The 22585-nt window shown below is 38.9% G+C and overlaps 1 protein-coding gene across 1 annotated transcript; it reads right to left on the reverse strand.

Moving 5' to 3' along the window:
• Positions 1-12452: 12452 nt before the first annotated feature.
• LOC103712274 (transcription factor MYB13-like) lies at positions 12453-13901 on the reverse strand. Its single transcript, XM_008798752.4, has 3 exons — positions 13654-13901; positions 13426-13555; positions 12453-13311 (listed from the first exon to the last, which is right to left on the reverse strand). Exons 1-3 carry the CDS (start codon positions 13787-13789, stop codon positions 12618-12620), a joined length of 960 nt encoding a protein of 319 aa, XP_008796974.1. The 5' UTR covers positions 13790-13901; the 3' UTR covers positions 12453-12617.
• Positions 13902-22585: the final 8684 nt, after the last annotated feature.

Raw genomic sequence — 22585 nt, forward strand, 5'->3', positions numbered from 1 at the left:
AGCCACTAGAATACCTATTGGGAGTTCGATTAATATGATTGCAAAGATAATTTATTCTTATGTAATATGTTTTTTCTCATATTTTTGTTTCTTCTCTATTTCTTTAGAACTGGAATGGGAGGAAGTCCGGGTGAGATTGTGATGAGGGCAAGATTTGAATAAGCTTCATTAGTCTCAAACACCCAGTGACTTTACCTCCTAAGACAATTGGTACTCTCTTTATCTCTTCATGATCTAATTTCTATGGTTATTAGGATTCTCCAAAGATTATCTACAGATTCTTTTGTTGGTATCTTTTTATTAGCTTATCCATCCACAAAAAGTAGCCAAAACCCTGAATAATGCTAAGATCCCAAAATTCCTAACCCGAGATAATCCTCCCTTATAAACTTCCAAGTTATTTTTATTTCCACAGGTCATTTTAGTTTAATTCCCAAATCTGCTTGAATTTATAGGGATCTATACATCAGATATTATGTTATAAGGATTTAATTTAGCAATAGATTTTAAACCCAAGGCATTCTACGTCCTATACTAATTCAAAATTCTACTATGAAAAGTTCAAGCTTAGTCCCGTCAAATTTTGAATAGAAATTCTAGAACACTACTTATTTTGCCCAAAAAACCCCATGTATATTTTTAATTGATTGTTAGGACTTCCAATATCCTTTAATACTAGAATGTTCTTTCCAACTCTTATCAAACTTTTGTACGCCATTGCATAGGAGCCTGTTTTAAACTTATTGACAAGCTTAAACACTAAGTTCTTGTCCCTTTATAATAAATCTTTAAATTATTCTACATAGATCTCTTCTTCTAGACCTCCATTTAGAAATATAATCTACACATTCCTCGTAAATAATTAGTTTATGAATGAAAGCAATAGCAAGAAGGATTCTGAGCATTGTGATTCTGGATATAGGAGAATAGATGCCATGGTAGTCTATACCCTTCTTCGAGTTCTAACCTTAAGATACTAACCTAGTCTTATTCCTTTTTATTGATTCATCAAGTCTAATCTTCTTATGAAAACCCACCTACAACATACCACCTTATTAGCACTAGGCGGATCAATCAATATCCAGATCTTGTTTTAGAGGATCAAATTGGATTCATAGTTGATGGCTTCCTTCTAGAACAAAGCATCAAGCAAGAACATCGTCTCACAAAAGTAGAAGTTCATTTTCTATAAGGAAAGCAAAGAAGCCTTCACCAAAATTTTTCTCTTTCCTAACCCTTGAGTTTTTTCTAAGTTCAGTGAGTCCACTAATTACTTGAGACATTTTCCTCATTTTAGATTCACAAGTAAATTCATGTCCTCTAAGATTAGGGTTATAGAAAGAAGGATGACACTGAACCAAGAACTTGGTTTTTAAAGGAAAAGAAATTCTCAAAGTAAGTTGCATCTCTAGCTTCGATAAGGATATTTTTTGACATGTTACTAATCTCTAAGTTTATTACTAAATATCTATTGGTATTACTAATTAAGGAATGTCCTACAAAAATAACACCTACAACTTTATTTTTTTTATTTTTAAGATTTAGGTATTCTTATCTTAGCCGGACACCTCCCATAATTTATAGTAATTAGCCTTGAGGCTCCATCCTTTTAAAGCTCAAACATTGTCTCAATACTATTCTTAAAATTTATACTATCCTTATAAAGTTGCATAGCACAATAAAGCAATAATTTTATCAATTGCACTAGTTGGCACCCACAACATATTGTTTGTACTTGCTCCAACCAATCCAAGGAGTAATTCAAATTGATGGCGTCCTAGCACATCTTGGAGTAGCAACAGCCAGTTGAATCTTTAAAGCCTTGAATATTGTGTTTTAGTTTCTAGTTTTGTCTGTTAGGTTGCATTAGATGATTCTAGTTCTCTGTTGCAAAATGGTCAGGCTAGACGGTAGTAGTTAGATACCAGTGGAATAGCAAATTCTTTTTCTGGCACATAAGCAGTGGAAAAATGTAAGAGTTTATGCAGGTGTATTTAATCACACATCAATTATACTTTAGGAAGAACTTAGATACTTATATAAAGGCAATAAACTCAAATAATACCCTCTTACTAGCCTTTTTTGGGTAAAATCCTATGTTGTTACATATGGTATCAGAGAAGATTGGACTTATGGCCTATATAAACTAAAGGACACTATGGACTGTTTTAAAGCTGACCACAGATTAATCATGATATTTATAATTGAATTTAATTAGATTTAGACTTTTAGTCTCGCGAGAATGCCAGTACTTAAATAGAGAAAATATATAAGAATTCATGCATGAGTGTATTTAGTCTGATATCTGTTGTGTGTTGAGAAAAACTTGAATATTTTTAGAAGATCAATGAATCTAAATAATATCTTCTATTTAGTTCTTTTGGAAGGTTGATATAGAAGTTGACATTGAAGGTCCAAGTGAAGTTGATCACAAAGAATGCTCGAGAGATATGGAAAATGAGTTTTTCTTTGCTATGCTTATAACACTCTAGAAGGTTATCAAAGTGAAGCGACTTGACTAGGTAATGCCTGTGGTTGACTATTTGAGGCTCTTATCTCTCTCTCTCTCTCACTCACTCACACTCACATACATCCATATATAAATAATTATGCAAAAAATTCTAAACTATTTGAGGCTTATCAATTTTTTTCTAAACTTTATTTGAGTACAATCAAGCCATCGAACTTTTAGATTTGTTCAGTTCGAACCTAGGCTATGAATTTCATCTAGCTATTATGACGAAATTGTTACATAATGTCATATGAGGCGCCATCCTCTTCCGTCGTATAAGTTGGTCATATACTCATATGACATCACGTTGATAATTCCATTACGATAGCCAAACTAGTTTAGGAGGAAATTGATAAACTCCAACTAGGTCGGAATTTTTTGGATGATTATTTCTTATGTATGTATGTATGTATTTTTCTATATATTGTTGAGTTGATGTAATTAATGCCTATAGGTTATTTTGCTAAAAAAAATGCCTTTATATTTTTTGAGAGGAATTATATAAGAAAAACTTATATCGGTGTTGATCATATTTCTTTTTCTGGGATAAATTTCTGGGCATCGAAGGCAGATTTCGATTGATCAGAATGGAAAAAGATGAGATGCATTCTAGATATACCTAATCTGCCCATTAGATGCAGTAAAAGTGGATAAGAAGATTTGAGTTCTGCCGTTTGCCTCAAATGGAATGGTTGAATGTGTACGTCATCCAATATGAAGGTCAAAAGCAGATGAGTCGTGAAACCAAATACTGTTTTCAAGAAATCAAGAAGCTGCAAGCAAAAAAATTGTTAAAGAAACGAAGAGTCCTGAGATTCCGGTGGCTTTCTTAGGGGCAGGGAGCGTTGGATTCGGGTTCAGTTAGCAGGGGAAATGGGCTGGACCGGGGTAGATCGGTGGACGGGTTACGTCAAATTACACCCCCCTGAAGCCTACTTATATACAGCACGGGCCTAATCAAATGTCACCTTGGGCCTTCAGAATGGGAACTCTTGTAAGTTTCTTATCCCATCTCGGCCCTTTCCCTCAGGAGTTTTGTTTTATTTTTTCTCCATGCTACAAAGTATTACTTCGGAGGCACCATCAATCATTTCAGAAAAAAATAAATGAGAATTATTAGATCATGATTAGGTCGTAGTCAGCCTAGTGCAGCCTTGCTGCAGTATCTCTCTGTAAACACTGAATCATATGCTGGGTTTATTTTGATACCATTTACGATAACCTAGGATCTCAAACCAAAAGGATTAGTTAGAGATATTGCTTGGATTCTTTAGTATCCAAGATCGTTCCAATGCATAGCTGATATGAGACTAATTACACATCCATACAGATCCTCACAAAGCTCTATCTAAAATCTCGGCTCATTAGGAAGCCGAGCCAGAACACTGCACACTCTCAAAAACCAAGGGAAGCTTGGCTAGGCTTTGTGCTTATATAAACCAGCTGAGTTTGAGCCGAGTGCAAGGTCTGCTCATGGAGCTGAGCCCAAGCAGCCTAAAACTTGGCCCCTTTCACCCATATGTGGAACACTGCCAAGGTTTGAGCGATGGAAGATGGAACCATTATGTGACCGCTGAGCCATAGCTTATAGTTTCTGCTAACTGGACCTGAGTTACATAAACTTTTAATAGGTTCGCCCACCCCGTGACCCAAAGATCTAAAAGTCAAACCAGAACCCAGACCTCCTAGTGCTGGATCCTTTTTGGGCGTGTAAGATCCCGTTTTATTTGGGCTTGGCCCAGCCTGCTACGGCCTTGTCGGGTAAGAATGGGCCACTTGGGCCGCTTAGTAAGGGCCAGCACGTGAGATAGGGGAGGAAGACTTCCAAAAGAAGTTCAGCAAGGAAAGAGAGATTCAAGGGCACGCCGGACTCCGGCAATGCCAAAGATTTCATCTATAAATGGTTCTCCTCGCTTCCCTCTAACTATCTTGCTCCCAAACCTCGATCAACCGCCAGTGATTTGCACCGAGTTTTCCAATTTCTAATAAGACTTCTCGCTAAGCTGGCCTCAAAACCTCGTTAGAAATTGAGGTGATGAACCCCTAAACCCACTTCTACCTCTTTCACCATCCTAAGGTTGCTATTGACTGACTGCCGGTTTTGGTCGAACAAAGCCTTCCCATGTTCCGACTTTTTCCCTTTTTTTTGCCTTTTTTCTTGTTCTTCCCATCCGACTGACCGCTGCCACTGTGGATATTGCCGCAGCAGCCCCCATGGGTGTGGCTGGCCTTAGAGCCCTTTACTTCCTCTCTTTTGAGACAAGAACCATGGTTCTCTCTCTCTCTCTTCTTCTTGCTTTCTCTTTTGTCATCTCTCTCGTGCTCTCTCTGCTCTTTCTCTCTCTTTGTTACTTTCTCTCTTTCTCTCTCTCTACATGCTTTAATGGGCTAAGGAAAGGACCCAATACCTTATGGATCGGTTGATCTTTGGAGGGGTCCTAAGCTAGCATTATGTAATGAGGGGCTCCGAGTTGGTATCGTGTAATCAGGAGTCTAAAGTCCGCATCATACAACCCTAGGAGGGGATTTTGGGCTAACCTTATTATGATCATCTACTATAATCCATGGATGGATATGATTATTCTGAGATGATATCTGGTTATGTAGGTGTGCAATCGTTTGGGTAAGAAGGTATTAAAAAACGTACTTTGCCTCAGCGTTCATAGATCGAGGAGTGGATCGGTGCTCGCGGTACCTAAGTCTGAGACTGGTAGAAATAAGAATTTTTACATAATCACCTCATTAGATAATAGTATTTTATAACACATATCAATGATTTTGGGTTTTGCATCATTTGTCGCATGATTGCTAATTGATTTCTTATATAAATATATAAATACATATTTTTTTATTGTAATAATGTATCAAATATCGGTGATTATGGTTGCTTGGAATATATTTTTTGTTGTTTGGAATATAATGATAGTAATTTTAGAATTTTGCAAGAAATATAATATAGAATTATATTTTCTTTGATATGGATGAAATTGAATAACTTGATTGTTGGATGAAAGAATTTGGACTAGACATGTTATGGATTGCCAGTCATGAGCTGAATCGTCATACACTGGTTTGTCATCATAAGCCGAAACGTGGATATTTTGGTTTGCTACTACAGACTAAAGTGCGAATATTATTATTTGTTACTACCAGTCAAAGTGTAGGATTATGGTTTGCTTATCATAGATCGAAGCGTGACCGTAGGTAGTCCAAATTAGAAAAATAATTATTGATCAGAAATCTAAATAGTAACATAAGATAAGACATATAAAACCTTTATTAAAGAAAAGATTTGGATTGATGATATATCTAATATGTTTACTTGAATAAGATGTAATTTGATGCGTACATTTAGTGTACATATTTATATGGATTTATTTAAGCTATGTTAAATAGTCGGTATGAGATATTATAGTTTTACCTACATTATGATATGGTTTATAACTAATCTCTATTTTAAATTTACTTTATCTATATTGGTGTGAGTGTGGGAATTCTTACTGGGCTGTAAAGCTTCTACCACCTTTTTTTTTTCTTTTCAAAGTTGCAATATGCTTAGTCTCAGATAGGTCAAGCGTAGAGTTCGAGCGTTGAAGTTATTAGTTAAATAGTTGATTTTTTGATACTAGATGAATATTTAAATTTTTATAATAGAATAAACTCTTTTAATGATGGATTTATTAGTTAAACTATTATGGTTAAAATTTAATGATTAATTTAATTATTTTGGTCCTATTAAAAACTTTTTTCGTTTTATAGATCTTGCATTATGTTTAGGGCTTTGCCCTAGGATTTATACGGCGGCAGCTGATCTGGGTGATGGGTATGGGGCATGAACGGGTTATCGGGCTAAAGTTGAGATGGTGCCAAAAGAGAGATTGAGAGCCTAGATTCACGTAAAAAGTTTTCAGATCCAAAACTCTGGTCAAAAAATAATTTCAGTGCGTTCAGGCAGGACGGCAGTTTGAAATAAGTAATAAACTCCACTCGCTTGCTCTTCTTACAATGCAAGTAGATTGGTGATTTGGACAGTTAGACTCATATGAAATTAATTGAAAAAATAATAAATCTAAATATAAAGTTCCAGAAACTAAAACGTAATACGTAAAAGTATATGATGCTCCGAAATTTATAGCAATAATTACATAAAGTTGGTATCTCCTCTTTTTTTCAAAAAATGAAGTTAGTACACATGATATACATGCAAAGATAAATAATCCTAAGGGATAGCTTTGGAAAGCTAAATGGTTAGACTACAAATCCATCCGGAATCTAGGCTGTGTTTTCAAGTTGGACATTAGATCAAAGTTAGTGGTCCAAGACCTGGAATCTAAATGTTCCATTCCAAACAGTGATCCTTGGGTCAGATGGCTGATCTTGAAGCAGTAAATGGGTGGGTTGGTGGACCAGCCTCGTACCATTATTTGGTGAAGGGAGTTGGTCCTCGTGGTACTCGTGGTGGTTGTGAAAGTTGATCAAATCTTCCTTTACATATCCAGAATCATCTTGCTTAACTTTTACTCCTTGCCTCCTTCTTTGTCACTTCCTATTGCATCAGGTTAATAGTTTGCTTAATAGTAATGATAATGATAATATTATTGTTAATAGTGTTAATAGTGTCTTCTCTCCATCTCCCTGTCTACTTGTCTTGACATGATGAATTCGTTAGCACGAAATGCAAGGATACCGATCAACCAACCATAACAATCGATCGAATTAATCCAAAATATTCGGCAAACTATCTTTATCTATGTATACTGCCTTTGACAGCTGATCAATCAGAGCCACATCAACTGCTTCTTCTTGGAAGAGAATCATTAACAAAAAAAAAGAGCATAGCAAGTGTTTCCTCTAACAAGTGCTTAATTAATATAATCCTCGATCGATATGTGGAAGGAGACTGCTAATAGGTGCGTGTTAGCTGCGACGAAAGCTAATCATACTTTACTCCTTAGTGACTGTCTCTGTCATGCAATAGATTACATGATGCTTAGAGATTACATGAATAGTAAAACAAGGAAATGTTGGTGGCTTGGGTTTTGTCATGGTTTTGGGGTGCCCCATGGCCAAGGTGCCTCAGTTGATGTTGTGATTTATTTAGGGTAGTAGGGTTGACGGCATGTGCCATCAAGTTGTGAAATCTTGACCTTTTGCATGGGGCTCTTTCTCCCAAAGACCCAGCTAGGTTTGGGATATTCTCACAACTTTACAGTCATAATCATGGTGTTTGTATATTAATTACTGTCATCAATCATGGAATTTAGGTGCTGGTTCAGTATTTTAAATGGAATTTCATGGCGAAGGTGTCTTTGTAGAGTTGGAAGGAAGCTAGGAGGACTCGGGTGGTTGTCCTGATATGAGCATCTAGACATGAGACTCATGTCAGGGATGACTAAAATGGTGCACGTAGAACTAAAGCAACTTCTGATCTATTTTCTGGCAATAATAGAGAGTGCTAGATGCGAGTTTGATAGGAGTTTTCAGAAGTACAAAATTTTGGTTTGTCATAAAGCAAGACATTGATATGTTACAAAAGTATCAAGCTGATGTGATTAAAATGTAGTTAAAGACACTCATACATGATCAGCATTATAACAAAGCATTAACATAATCAGTACCAACTTTAATGAGGAGTAACATGGATAAATTAGTTACTTGAGATACTTGTACACATCTAAATGGATGGATGTTAAAGTGCTTATATGACTTTATGAAGGCATTGAATTCATCGAACAAAAACATTTTCTAGGGTTACCAACTACACGTTAGCTGCACTGAGTCTAGCATGGCGACATGCTGTTGAGTTTGGTTGCACTGATTCAAAAAACCTCTGAAATTTTCACCTTGGACTTTTGAGCAACCAAAGATCTAATCCCCAGAGGTCATATTAAAGTGCTTCAAACTTTTGAATCAAAGCACGAGACCGAAACAAGTCTCCAAAAGAAAACAAATCAACATGCAGCCTGTGCAAGAGCTGCCATTTGTCCTGGCATTCCTAGGTCCAGATTCTTTTGTCCTAAAGCCTATGGGGATGATAAGCTTTTCGGAACAAGTACCCAAGATTTTAGAGTTCATCTCATAATAAACCTGACCATTCCCCTCAGGGGAAAGAAGATGGAACTTATCATGACTGTTCTTCAAAGGTAGATAATACTACAAAACAAAACTTGATCCGATTCTTTCCTCCCCGAAAACGAGAGGAGCCGCTCTGGTTTTCCAAATACAATGTGAATGGTTTTTGACCGATTGAATTGAAGTGGTATTACATGGCCTAAAAAGACTGTTGAACTCCTGCTAAATGATAGACATGCACCTGTTTTGATTTGTTAATTAAGGGGATCTTAGAACGAGCATTGAGCGAGTCAATTGCTTTCCCCTCTACTGATGTCACTGCTGACATAAACAAGCTTTAATGAGGAAAACCTGCATTTGGGTCTCTTTTAAAGGCTAGGACTCCTGTGAACTAGCTTCTTTTAACAATTCAGCGATTCCTGTCTCCTTAGAGGATATAGGATAGGTGTCTCCCAAAGGATGATGTGTTGTTCGTTCATATATCAAAATCATCTAAGTTGGTTTTCATTATAATTAGCTATTATGGGTTATTTCAGACATACTTATTTGCATGTGCTCTCAAATTTTAGCTCAAAAGTCCCTTTTCTTATTCCAATATGTGTACAATACTTGCCAAGTGTTCCTAGATGCTGGATTAGAATAGTACGGTATCTTTCTACCATACCACCTGTGAGGACCTATGTGGGCATGTGTTTAGTTCCACATTGGTTATTCGTTAGGTAGATTTTGGGTACTTATACAATATCAAGAAACTCAAATAATACCTTTCGGCTAATCTTTTTGGGTGAGGTATTGGGTTGTCACAAATGGCATCAGAGCTAACTCGGCCCTTAGCGTATGTAGATTACGGGACGCTACAGTACGGTTTTTGGAGGCTGACCACAGGCCTATCATGGTCTTATGATTAGATATAAATGGATTTGAACCCTTAGCCCGACGAGGACATCAGGACTTGAAAGGGAGAGTATGTGAGGATCCATGCGGGCATGTGTTTAGTCGCATATTGGTTATTTGTTGGGATCAGCAATCCAAATAATATCTTTCGGCCAGTCTTTTTGGGTGAGATTCTAAGTTGTTGCATTACCAATAATTTTAATTATGGCGCATTGTGAGATATGGAAGGGGCCAACCTTAACTTTCTTTGATCTCTACTCATATTCATGCAGCATTCCGTGAAGCATTGTGCCTTAGTTCAGTGGCATAAGATCAAATTTAACTTGGACACAAAAAAAGAGGGGAGGGGGGGGGGGATCCAAAATTTCAACAGGTAATATAAATATTTAAAAAAACTCAGAACGAATGCAGATGAGCTGTAATCCGGATCATTTTATTATGTCTGAGCTAACAAATCACGAAATACGTGGAAGCCAAGAATTGGGCTCCGGAATAGGAGAAAAACTAATGGTTCATGTATGATTGAAGTGGATTAGATCAAGACTCATCATGTTCTCTGTTCATTGGAAGTAAGACATAAAAAACAGTTAATGGCTTGAAGCTGTTCTCATCCGATCATAACAAATAAATGCCGAAAAATTGAGAAGTCAACCGCAGAACAGAGGAATTATAATTTAGTAGTACAAGCCTGCAAGTACTACTGTAACTCATCCACATTTTTGACTTGTATCAGCTTTTATATTCTTCAGCAAATGCAAATAATTAGTGCCTGCTCATGTTCCTCCTCTCCCTCCCCCAACTAGACCTGCCTAACTAAAATGAGGTTTGGCAGTGTCCATTGATCTCAGTTATCTTCTTGGTGTGGATTTTTTTTTCTTATCTTGAATCTCGAGTCTAACCATTATATATTTTGCTATCAGTTTCTTTATAGCCAGCTAATTGTCTACTTTATTGCATGTGAAGTTAAAATTAAGACTTCCTCAATGCATACTTTATTCCCCAATACATCCTGTATCTAAAATAATCTGTCCTATTATATTTTTAAAATTAAACTGTACCTGCTTTGTAGGTAATATATGTCCATGCAATTTTTCTATCAAGAGATATGAATAACAATGCATTTTCTTGGAAATCCACATTAGTTTTTCTTATGATGTTAAGGAAGACAATTCATTTGATTAGAGCTTATTGATATCTTGGTACAAACTCAAACACAATTAACATCTTCTCCTATAGCATGTGATTTTTTAAATAATTAATCTGTTAAGATAGAGATAGCAATACATAGTGGACTGCTGCATGCAAATAGCCGGCGGGAATCCTCAAAAGCAAAACACCAAACAAAACAAAACAAAAAGGCAAATATTGATAGCTATTCTTGTGAGGATCTGTGCGGCCGTGTGTTTAGTCCCACATCGGTTATTCGCCGAGGAGATCTTAGATACTTATATAGGACTAAGGAGCTCAAATAATACTTTTTGGCTAAACATTTTGGGTAAGATCCTAGGTTGTTACAGTTCTAGTTGTCTTGGTCCACAAAGATCATTCTAGTATATTTATCGTGTGCAAGAGCTCCTACAACGACTTGCCACAAGCTTATGGTTTATATATTTTGATGATGTTGGTTAGGAAACCAGAGATATTGAGTTTGCTGAGTTGCGCTATCAAACAATTCCTTTATGAATACAACCTGTTTCCTCCTTTTTTTTATTGGTAAAAGAGGTTGCTATGTTCTGTTCTCACCTTTCTTTTTGAGCAAGCTGTTATCAGTTTTCTGCGGTGATAAGACTTGCAGTGCGTTTACACTAAAATTGCAATATGAACTATTACTTATCTCTATACCATGACACAACAAAACTTCAGCATATCTTGGTATACCACAGAAATCCTCCTTTGGTCCAGTTATCCTCTAGATGCACACATAACAGCTGAGTTTTCACCTTGATTAACTTTCGACACCCTTGGGGTATCATTCCTGAAATTATGCCTAAAACTTGGCACAAGTTTTGCTCGGATGAAACATTTGATGCAAGTTGGAATATTCAACTCAATCTCATCATGGAGCTCAATTGAATTGCAGACAAGAAGAATGATGAGAAAAATTCGAAATAATCTATTTGACACCTTTTCTAGCATTTTAATGCACCTAACTTACGTTTTTGGTTGACATGTACATGCGCTTCTGGGAAATTGGCAATGACCCCAACATGTGACTGCACCCATTACAAAGAACTGATATCAAGATAAGTACATGCACATAAATTATCCTTCAGAAGAGGTTCATTGGAACTGCATGCTTTAGGAAACAGGACTGTAACTTTTTGTTTTGCTTCGGAGGTTTTGATCATGCAAATGGAGATTGAGTTCTTCCCTATTCTGCGTGTACTCTCAGGTTGGCACTAAATTACTGATGTGATACCCAGACTACCACATTATAAATACAAGGAATGAGGACATCTGAGCTGCTTTTCCTTTTGGTCAAGATAAAGACTTCGAGGAATCAAACAAATCCCAGTCCCATGATAAGCATGGAGATCGCTGTGAAGAAACAGGAGAAATTTGGGGTCCCCTACTCGCTAAGGCCTAAGACGGGGAAGGTGTTGCCAAATTGTCAAAGGTCCCCCACCTACTTTAGTGCCTTCTAAGTGGGATTTTGAAGGAACTTTATGACTACAAATTATCTTCTCATTAATCGGAAAAGTTGCCAACTTTTGCATGCGGATACGACAGCGGAGTCTGAGACACTTCCAACACCACATTTCCCAATCCCATCGCATGGAAAACATCCAAACATGGATACCAGGCCAGCCCAGCTTTGATACCAAAATAAGCCTTGAGATTGAGTGTACTTGAAGTCGGACAAAATAAGTTTTGGTCTATGAGTTGGAGGAAGAAGAAACAACCGCAAGTCCCCGAAGACTGAACAAACCAACCACTCCACACAATTCAAAACATGAAAAGAAGAAAAAGAAGAAGAATAGAGCCAAATGAGCTGCAATCACTAACCAATATCTGGACAAAAAACACAAATCAAACAGCTCTCCCAAAGACTTTAGTTTATTTGGGTGTTATCTGAGAAATTCAATGCCATCGCCTTCATCAATTTTACAAACCTACACAAGCTCATGTACACCAATCATCACTGCATGCCGAGGTGAACCGGTTCTTCAAACAGACACTGCTGCATCCCTTGGTAGCTCGTGACCGCATTCGGGTGTATCAAAGGACCTACCGCGCTCCAATTCATGCTCTCCGACGTGGTATTCCCGTGGTGCTCATCAACGATGCCTCCTGCTCCATAGAAGCAATCAAGGCCTTCCAGTTTCACTGGATTGAAATGAAAAATCTCATCGATTTCATCTGCAAACCGATGAGGACCTTGCAAGGCTTCGCTGATGGAAGTGTTGCTCACCAAAGGGTTCATTAAGCCAGCCGAATCGTCGTAGAGTTGTGGCAGTGGAACTGGCGAGGGTGGAATGAAAGGGCTCTGATGGCTTGGATTGCTGTCGTTGGAGGACCTTCCCCCAGGCATCAGCAGCAGCCTATTTGTCGAAGCAGGGTCGTCGTGGACATGATGATCGGGCCGGCTGGTCGAGTACACAGGCATGGCCGGCTCGGGCCAATACGTGCTCCGGCTGCCACCCTCGCCAATAACTCCTAGATTTCCGCTCTCATCACTCTTGCCTTCTTGCTTTGGCCCTCCGCCTCGGCGTGCCTGTTTCTGGTGATCTTTGCGCTGCTTGCCTAAAAGCTTCTTCTTCAGCCTCGTGTTCCAGTAGTTCTTGATGTCGTTATCGGTCCTTCCCGGCAATTGGGCGGCGATTATAGACCACCTGCTCTCCCACACAACACAACAAGTTGAACATGAATCGAAGCATCCTATCCAAATCAAGGAACCATGCTAAAAAACTAAACACAGTGGTTGGATTTTTGAAATTATCAGTCACCTGCTACCGATGCTGATATACAGGCTGCAAATAATGTGATCTTCTTCTTCAGAGAATCCTCCATGCTTAATGTTCGGCCGAAGATAGTTTAGCCATCGGAGGCGGCAGCTCTTGCCGCATCGGTTAAGGCCTAGTTAACACAATCAACACAAACACAGAGCCTTATGTTACCATGACGAAGATGACAGGAGAGAGAATTAATTCGACATGCGAGGACGAGAGAAGTACCGATCTTTGGAGGGAGGGCGATCCAGTTGCCTCCAGTGCCATGCTGCTCGATGTAGGCCTTGAGCTTGGCGTCCTCCTCGGGGGCCCATGGCCCCCTCTTCACGTTGGCTTTGTCGCAGCAAGGGGCTCTTCCCATGGTGGTGTTGATGGTGGTTTCTTTTGGGACTCTGGGGTTTGTAAGGTGGGAGGCTCTCTTCAGCTTTCCTTCTTTGGGCTGCTGCTGCGGCTGAAGGCTTAAAAAGAGCTGAAGAAATGAGGCATGGGGTGGTAGTCTCTGTATCGGTATTAAAAAAGTGACAAGATTGAACCTGGGTTTCTCTCTCCGCCTTTTGTACGCTGGAAACTCCATCATGCAGCCATCAGCTCGAGGGCCCACCACTCACCATTGTTGCCTGAGCTAGATGTGGTACATGTAGTATATGCGGCATCGGGGTTGTGGCTTTCCAACCAAAGGAGGATTTTGCACGAATACACCGTTGGATCATCCACCGCACATATCTCAAATCTCCCCAAACTTTATCTTTCCTCTGCTTGCACATATCTTAAGGCGATCAATGGATGATTTAATGGTGGATTCACCCCGATCCATATGTGTGTCATGATATTCACACATAGGTATTCCTATACTTGGAGAAGAAATAAAGATAGAAAAAAAAAATTTTTATATGAATATTTATCTAAATATCGAATTTTGTATGAATATTCTTTTAAAATTAATATTTGCATGTATACTCTCGTAAAACACTTATTTTACTATTCTACCATTTTTTTTTTATTTTTGCATATGCACCCATGCTATCTAACGCAGTTAAAAACTTAACAGTTTTAAATTAAAATGATTGAAATATCTTTAATGGATAGATATGAAAAAAAATATATTTATAAGGCGATTGTGATAGAGGACAAAAAAGTAATTTCAAAATTTTATTTTATTTTGAATTAAAACTAATATGATGTTTTATTAATGGTGTTAAACGAACCGTTATATTAGAAACATTTGTGCAAAAATAGTATTTTATAAGGGTATGAAAATAAATATTAATTTTAAGAGGATATTCATGCAAATTCAAATTTTTAAAAGGATACTCGTATAAAAAAAATATAAAAAACAGTGGGCCGGCACAAAGTTTAAATATTCTTAGGTTGAGGCTATGTAGAGGGTTGAAGGAACGACCGTTGTCTGATCATATTCCATTATAATAGCTCTCATATCGAAGAAATTACGGTTGTTATTCGGCATTGTTGCTGTTTGTGTATCTAGGAAAAGATGGAATTTATTAAATTTCAAATCTCTAGACCAGGCAAAAGAATAAAACTTGATTAATAAATATCGACTTGTTTGTTTTTGTTCAGTATAAGCTATTGAAATGTTATTTATTTGAAAATAATGCTTGTTTTTCTGTTGGATGAGGTATGTTATTAGGCAACTTGGTGATATTGAAACCTTAGGTTTATTATTTGGTGAAGGAAGATCTCAGCAACTCAGGATTGCAACCACACAAATGTTAAATAAAATATTTAACACATATATCACTAGCTAGCTACCACAATAAAATACAGGTCTCGTACACATTTTGGAGCTGGCCGTGTCATATAATTGTTTCAATCTAAGAGTATTTTGGTCTCGTTGATATTTAATTAAAAGTCCGTCGGCGTGATGACACAAGAATCTCACAATGAAGTCTGACGGAAGGGACACAAGCACGAATCGGAACCTAAAGAAAGCAAAACAATGTTTAATTTTATGTGTTCATATAAAGTGGCACATGAAAGGAAAGAAAAGAGAAAGCAATACCTAACATGATCTTAGATGAATTTCGTCCGTGCTCCTTTTAAGATCCAATCTAATGGACTCGATGGACCTACATATCAATTAAAAAAGACCAGATTTTGTTTGGTCTTGTAATTAAAGAACCCATCTTTCCAGACCGAAAAATGCAACTAAATTGGGTATTGTAAACTCGAAATTACCGGTCTTATAATCTCCATGTAACCCTTGTCAAGATATAATATCCTTTACATAAAATCATGATAATTGCTAGGCATTACGTTCGATTCATTATCTCTGTAACAATTATCATGGTAGGGTTGACGATATCAAGTTCTCTTGCAAACGAAGTTTGTATAAACAACATATCAACTATTAGATGAAGATATTATTTGGGTTTCTTGATCCTGTATAAGTACCCAAGATCTACCCAGCGAATAATCGATGTAGGACTAAACATACGCCTGCACGGATCCTCGCATACTCCCTCCGTTCAAGCTCTGACATCCTCGTCAGGCTAAGAGTTCAAATCCATTCAAATCCAATCACAAACACCACGATCAGCTCGTGGTCAGCCTCAATGGATCTGTGCTGTAGTGTCTCATAGCCCACATAAGTTATAAGCTGGGTCCGCTCTGATACCATTTGTAACAACTCAGGACCTCACCCAAAATGGCTAGTCGGAAGGTATTATTTGGGTTCCTTGATCCTGTATAAGTACCCAAGATTTATCTAGCAAATAACTAATATGAGACTAAACACACATCTATACAGATCCTCACACCTTGGAGATGAGGACCATCAATTTAGTTTCGAAGAGGATGGCCCTAGTTTAAGGTAATATTTTGTGATCTTCCATTTAAATAATCACCATGGGTAGATGTTTAGGGCCTGGCAAGTCCACCGGGTGACACCCACCACATGCTTCTCATAGACGCTGGTTGTTCAAACCACCGGTGTGGAAGACTCACACCGAATCAGCTTTTTCGCATGTGTCTGAATTCTTATTGACTGGTTCCCACGGGTCCCGACACAGGTAGTAGTCAGCAATTTGGACTTTTCGTAGGGAAGCTTCCTCTGAAATTTCTCTTTTTCTGACCCTTCGTTAATTATAGCCTTCAATAGACCATTTTGCGCCATGAGTAATGTGGTCGTCCGGAGCAACTAGGGAAGGAAAGGCCTACTGTTTGAATGGTTCCAACGAAGAGAAGATTATTAGATTGGTCTATGGGAATTAAAATATCTTCCCTTTCTAATCTTTGTCAAAAGAATCAGTAAAAGGAATGGGGTGATATATATGCTCAAACATTGCACTTGGTAAAAGGTTTAGTAGTTTGGGAACAAGAGAGTCAGCCGCCTGATACTAATGTTTTTGGATTAAAATTGGTCGGCCACTTATAGGTGAAGGTAGCAATCTATATTAATTACAATTAAAACGAGCCAAAAAAATAGAAGGAGGAGATGGTGATGTGAGGAAAAAATAGCCGACACAGTTGGTGATGTTGATCATAGATCAATTTAGTTTGTGCGGTCAACTACGGCTCTGTTACATGCCTTTACTTTCGTATAAGTTATTATTTGAATTCCATTGCCGGTTCTTGACTCTTATAAGTATCTAAAATCTCCCACTGTATCTCCTAATTCATATAAATATTTATCCTTATATACTCTTCTCATTTAAATCCTGGCATCTTTGTCAGGTTAAATTTATTAAAATTCGATCACAAAGACCACATTCAATCCATGGACAATTCAAATAGATCTATGCTGTAATATCTTAGTTCACATGGGCTACAGATCGGTCCCATTCTGATATTATTTGTAACAACTCATAATTTTACCTAATAAACCTATCCGAAAGGTATTATTTGAATTTTTTGATTATGTATGAGTACCTAAGATTTACGTAGCATATAACTGATATGAGACTAAATATGTCCGCACAGATCCTCACATAATATGCTTTTGCATATTCTGATATGCTTGGTTTGTACAATACTGCAAACCTACATACTCATCTAACCTGCCCAAGATGGAAAAATTAGCGCAACTATTGTTGTTGCGGAGAAGCTAGGTTGGAAAATCATGTCAAAGGTTGTCAAAATCTGTCTTAATAGGAGGTTGGAAAAATTAGTGCTTCCAGCTTTGGAATTAGTAAAGTGTATTTCATTCTTTTATTTCCTTTCTGAAAAAAGAAGATTTTCCTTTCTACCTGTTCAGCGTGCGCCAAAACCAAGTTTGGCAAACTTGAGTCACCCTGAGTTGAGATCAATTTGCTGTAACTAATAACTCAGCAAGTTGCCCAGTCCACCGCAGGCAAAATCTAGATAAGGTCTCATGTACTTCTGGCCAGTACGAAGTCCATAAGGTGGGCAAATTTTTATAGCATGCGTTTTTTCAGGTCATGTCTGCTATATTTGGAAGTCTGTGACGTCTCAACTCGGACATGAGTAAATGGCATGAGAGATACCGGAGTTACATCAAAGTCTTTGTAGAGAACAAGAAGTAAATGATGATGACCCCATGAAATCTAAGTAAGAGTTTTAAACTTCGCCATGTTGAATTATGGATATGTTTTGGTTGGAAAAAGTTAAACTCTCAAATGAAAATGGAAAAGAGTGGCTCCTAGTCTATCCATTCGGTCGGAAAAAAAATTATTTTTATTCTAATTTTGGAGGAATGAGAATACTCCAATCCTTCAAAACTCAATTTCTGTACTTTCCTAATATTCAAATTTTTTTCTGATTTCGATTCTAATTCCGATCACAAACCATAACACATCGGAGAATATGGCCATTCTGATTCCTATTCCAATATATTCCGATCCGATTTCAATTTTAATTCCGGTCGCAAACTAAATACCCCCTAAAAGTATATAAAGTTTATATCAGGATGGTGATTTTTCTTGTGTTTTGCATATAAAAAGTTAATAAAAGCCTAGCAGCTAGAGAAGGGCAGAGAGAATTCTCATCTGATCAATTTTCTCATGAAATAAAAAATGACCAATTCCTTAAAGTAAACCAAATGATCCACAAGGTTTTTCATGTCTACTATTGACTTATATGCCATGTATACATATTGATGCGGGATTCTGCACCATGTCACCAGCATAGCCCCCCACCGATCCGAGCAACGAAAGCGACTGCATCCCTCCCGAGTTATTGTCCGCTTTGGGGATGCCCTGCTGGCGCGGAGCTCGTGCAGGGGGCGAACCTGTCTGTGGGCGCGAAGCTCGCACAGGGGTCACCCGCCAACGCCCCTCACGGTTTTGTCCCACAAAAGGGCCCTCGAGAGGAAAGGCTTAAGCTTCCTCATTATAAGGCACAGACCTTTCCGCTACTCGGTCGATGTGGGACTAAATTCGGGAAGCCTCCTCATTATAAGGCACAGACCTTTCCGCTACTCGGTCGATGTGGGACTAAATTCGGGAACCCCCCACAACACAGCCCCCCCAGCGGAAAGGTCCTGTGCCGGTTTAGAGGCTCCTTGCCGGGAAGGCGAAGGGTCAGGCCCTCCTTGTAGTGCCATCTGATGCAGGATTTGCACCCCGTCACCAGCATAGCCTCCCACCGATCCGAGCAGCGAAAGCGACTGCATCCCTCCCGAGGTATTATCCGCTTTGGGGATGCTCTGCTGGCATGGAGCTCGCGCAGGAGGCGCACCTGTCTGTGGGCACGAAGCTCGCACAGGGGTCACCCGCCAACGCCCCTCACGGTTTTGTCCCACAAAAGGGCCCTCGAGAGGAAAGGCGTAAGCCTGCACAGACCTTTCCGCTACTCAATCGATGTGGGACTAAATTCGGAAACCTCTCCACAACACATATCAATAATTTGGAGAAAAGAAATGTACCATGCATCATTGATAAGAATAAATTTGCCCAGATCAGGCCCAGTCAAATGCACTCACGAAGACATAGACTTCCTGTGGATTGAGACACTCGACAATCCACGGACAACTATAAGTGGTTTTAGCCATCGACAATTCCTTAGCTTTAGTCCATGGCTTCCCCCAGGTCCTGTAACTCAATAAACATGTGCTAAGTGGTTGTATGCAATTATCAGACCTCTCTTATATATTTTCTTCTCTCTTTTTTATTTTTTTCTTCTTGCATGTGCTCCCTCCTCTTATAAGCTAATTGCTATTGAAGACCCTTGCGTTTATATCTCTGTGTATTAATATCTATCTCACTTTTAAGATAGATATTAATACACTTTTATATCCATCTTACTTTTATATCTCTGTGTATTAATATCTATTACGTTTAAGAATTTTAAAAAGAAACTCCACAATAACCTTCAGATATCCTAATGAATTACTTTCTATATATTTTTTAACATTCCTCTGCTCACTTTTTTCTGCAAGAATTTTCGAGCTACTTAATTTTCTCAATGTCATTGTCATCGAAATCAAGCTAATACTGAGATCACAGCACAGCAAATAATAGCGGCGAGGAGCTCGAATTAAATGATGGAAGAGCATCAAGGCACCAAGAAGTATAACCGGTTGAAACCTCTTTTTAACTGGAGGTTTTGTCCGGAGGAAAGGTTTTGTCCAAGGTTTTGACATGGTCCCGCCGCCGCTGCATGGATTCTGGACAAGACAAAATTCATAAACTATTGGCAGCAAGGATTTTTTTTACTTTCGTCGCACTTTCCAACCCTTGCGCAGTTCACCTCAATTAATAGGATGGCACATAAATCTAGCAAGGATACTCTGTCAAAAGAACTACCTCAGTGGGATAATCCTAGGAAGCTGATGTCAATCCTCCCCCTATCCTCCCCGATCAATATTATTTTTTTTTTACTAAAACGAATATTTCATACATCATAAGTGCATATATATCGGAAAAACATCCTCAATCAATCAATCAATCAATTCCTCCCTGCAGCTTTCTATCGAGGTGGGTTCAATCAATTGACAATATGTCATCCAACATGGTTGAATTACGCTGCAAGTAGGTTGTTCAAACCACCTACCATTGATTGATAAAATTCATGTTCACGGTCAACTGAACCCGACTCGTCTGGACTTATTACATGAACCGGAGAATCATTCTAGTGGAAGAAATTATACCCTACATTACGTGCACCATAAGATCATGCATTAGATCAATCATCTTGCTTTTTTTATAGATTCCACTCGTCATCAAGTGCTCGTCGTGGTGATTAGTCCACCGGAAGGAGATGAGCCGATTGGCATGGTGCACGACAATTTAGGGTTATATAATTTGCCGAGAAATGGGGCACCTAGTTTGGGGCATTAACCAGCGGGCTGATTGGAGCCTGTGTCAACCAAGAATCGGCCCTTGGACTCTAGTTCTGCTTGGACGGCGCTCCACACGTCACAAGGAACGCAGAGATTGTTTGAATTTGGCCAAGAAAATGTACATGAAAGACTAACAAAGGTTGATGTTGCACGGCATTTGATCTACTCCACACATTTGTTTTCTTTGGAACCATATTCCTTGGAAGTGTCCCATTTGTTGTGAAAGTTCTTTCGATGAACCATCACCATCTGGATGGTCTATTCTTTAGCAATTTAGCCCAGGGGAAGCGAGCCTACGGTGACTTTGGCTGTCCTATTCCTGTGGGACCTGTATGCGTCCGCCCCCAGATTTTGAGCAGCTGCTAAAATTAGGCAGAAATCCATGATAGCGTATTGCTCTTGAAGCAAATGATATGATAGGCAGATGCTGCACGTTACAAAAATAGCCCTTTGAACAGGGCCTAGAAATATTACGTCGCATGCAGCCTAAAATTATCTGCGGTGCACATTTTGCACTACAAAGAGCGGTACATTTTAGATAGCCACCATATCACTTAATGATGGAGATGGATGGCCGTCAAACATGCATGATGTACAGCACACAAAATGCGGCATGCAACACTTTCTCTATTTGATAGCAGTTTATCTCCGTGATCAAGTAATGTGCCAACCATTCAAAGTTGTACTTCTTTGTACAGGGTAAATTGCGCACCGCAGAGGATCCATGAACATCAAGAAAACTTGCCCGCTCCTCTCTCTAAGTTAATATGGTAAGAATTAGGTGTTCAGATCTAGTGTGTAGTGTTTAGCCTGCAAAGGTGTTGCCTAGGTTTATTTTTTTGTTTGAACTTTTTTTTGATAAATTGGATTTATTAAAAACATCTAGAATAAATACATCAGTAAAAGTTAGAAAATAAAAAATATGATAATTCAGAAGGAAGTAATTCTAGTGTGATTAGCTACATATGTTGTCATCCAGTCTGCAATACAATTAATTTTTTTGTAGACATTCATAGTGGAGCCAAGGGAAAAGATCTCTTCTTCCCCTTGCTCTAGATGAGATCAAGCTGCAAAAAGATCGCCCTAAAATCCTGGATCTGGTCCCCTTTTGACCCTCCTCCACTGCATTCGGCAGCACCATCAATAGCTCAATCTTAACTTCTAGATCCTTGTCCTCCCCTATCCAAAGAATTCCAAGGATGATCATGCCCCTCTTGCCCCCATCATGGATCCCTTCCCCTAATTTTAGATCTTTGAGGGCCCTAAGGATGAGCAAGGAAGATGGAGGGGATGGGGAGCCCAAGGATGGATTGGCTTATGACTAGAAATTGGGGAATATCAGGAGTGGAGCCCTAAGGAGTAGGCCTCCCAAATACTAAAAACTATATCGTACATGGTGTGCCCTATATGACCGTGCATGCCACCAATCACAGTCACTTGTTTCTGTAGCGCATCAAGATGAGCGTCTAATGAATGGGGCTCACAAGAATGAGTGGCTATGATTGGTGGCGCACATGGCTACATGGCGCACGCCATGTAGGATATAATTCTCCCTTAGTCCCCACTGGGCAACTTCCTCTCTCTCAAAAGTCCTCAGCCTATTGGCTTCGCCTCGCCTACTGTTCCTCGGCCACCCGAATAACCACCTGCATGCACCCTCCACCATGTACATCTCCAGTTGGGTCGCTAGGCCTCAATTGAGTCGGGCCCATATGGGCATTGAATCGGACTCGAGTTCAACCTCAGCCAATCTCCGTTTTCGGTTCAGTTCAGGCCACATTCCGATTCCAGCCCAAGCTAATTGACAATGCTGCCGTCTCTTTCTTTCCCTTTTGATTCTATTTGGTTTATTTGGTTCTAATGAAATGTGTAGGGTTTTTCCTCTTGGGATCCCTCCCC

This window comes from Phoenix dactylifera, unplaced genomic scaffold, assembly GCF_009389715.1.
Source record: "Phoenix dactylifera cultivar Barhee BC4 unplaced genomic scaffold, palm_55x_up_171113_PBpolish2nd_filt_p 000007F, whole genome shotgun sequence".
Classification (NCBI taxonomy): domain Eukaryota; kingdom Viridiplantae; phylum Streptophyta; class Magnoliopsida; order Arecales; family Arecaceae; genus Phoenix; species Phoenix dactylifera.

What these genes read in the sequence shown, in the direction of transcription:
- LOC103712274 (XM_008798752.4), bottom strand. Translation starts at nt 13,789, where the DNA reads ATGGGAAGAGCCCCTTGCTGCGACAAAGCCAACGTGAAGAGGGGGCCA. An exon ending in CGCCCTCCCTCCAAAGATCG is followed by an intron (nt 13,556 to 13,653) that starts GTACTTCTCTCG and finishes TGTGTTAACTAG; the next exon opens with GCCTTAACCGATGCGGCAAG. An exon ending in TATATCAGCATCGGTAGCAG is followed by an intron (nt 13,312 to 13,425) that starts GTGACTGATAAT and finishes GTGGGAGAGCAG; the next exon opens with GTGGTCTATAATCGCCGCCC.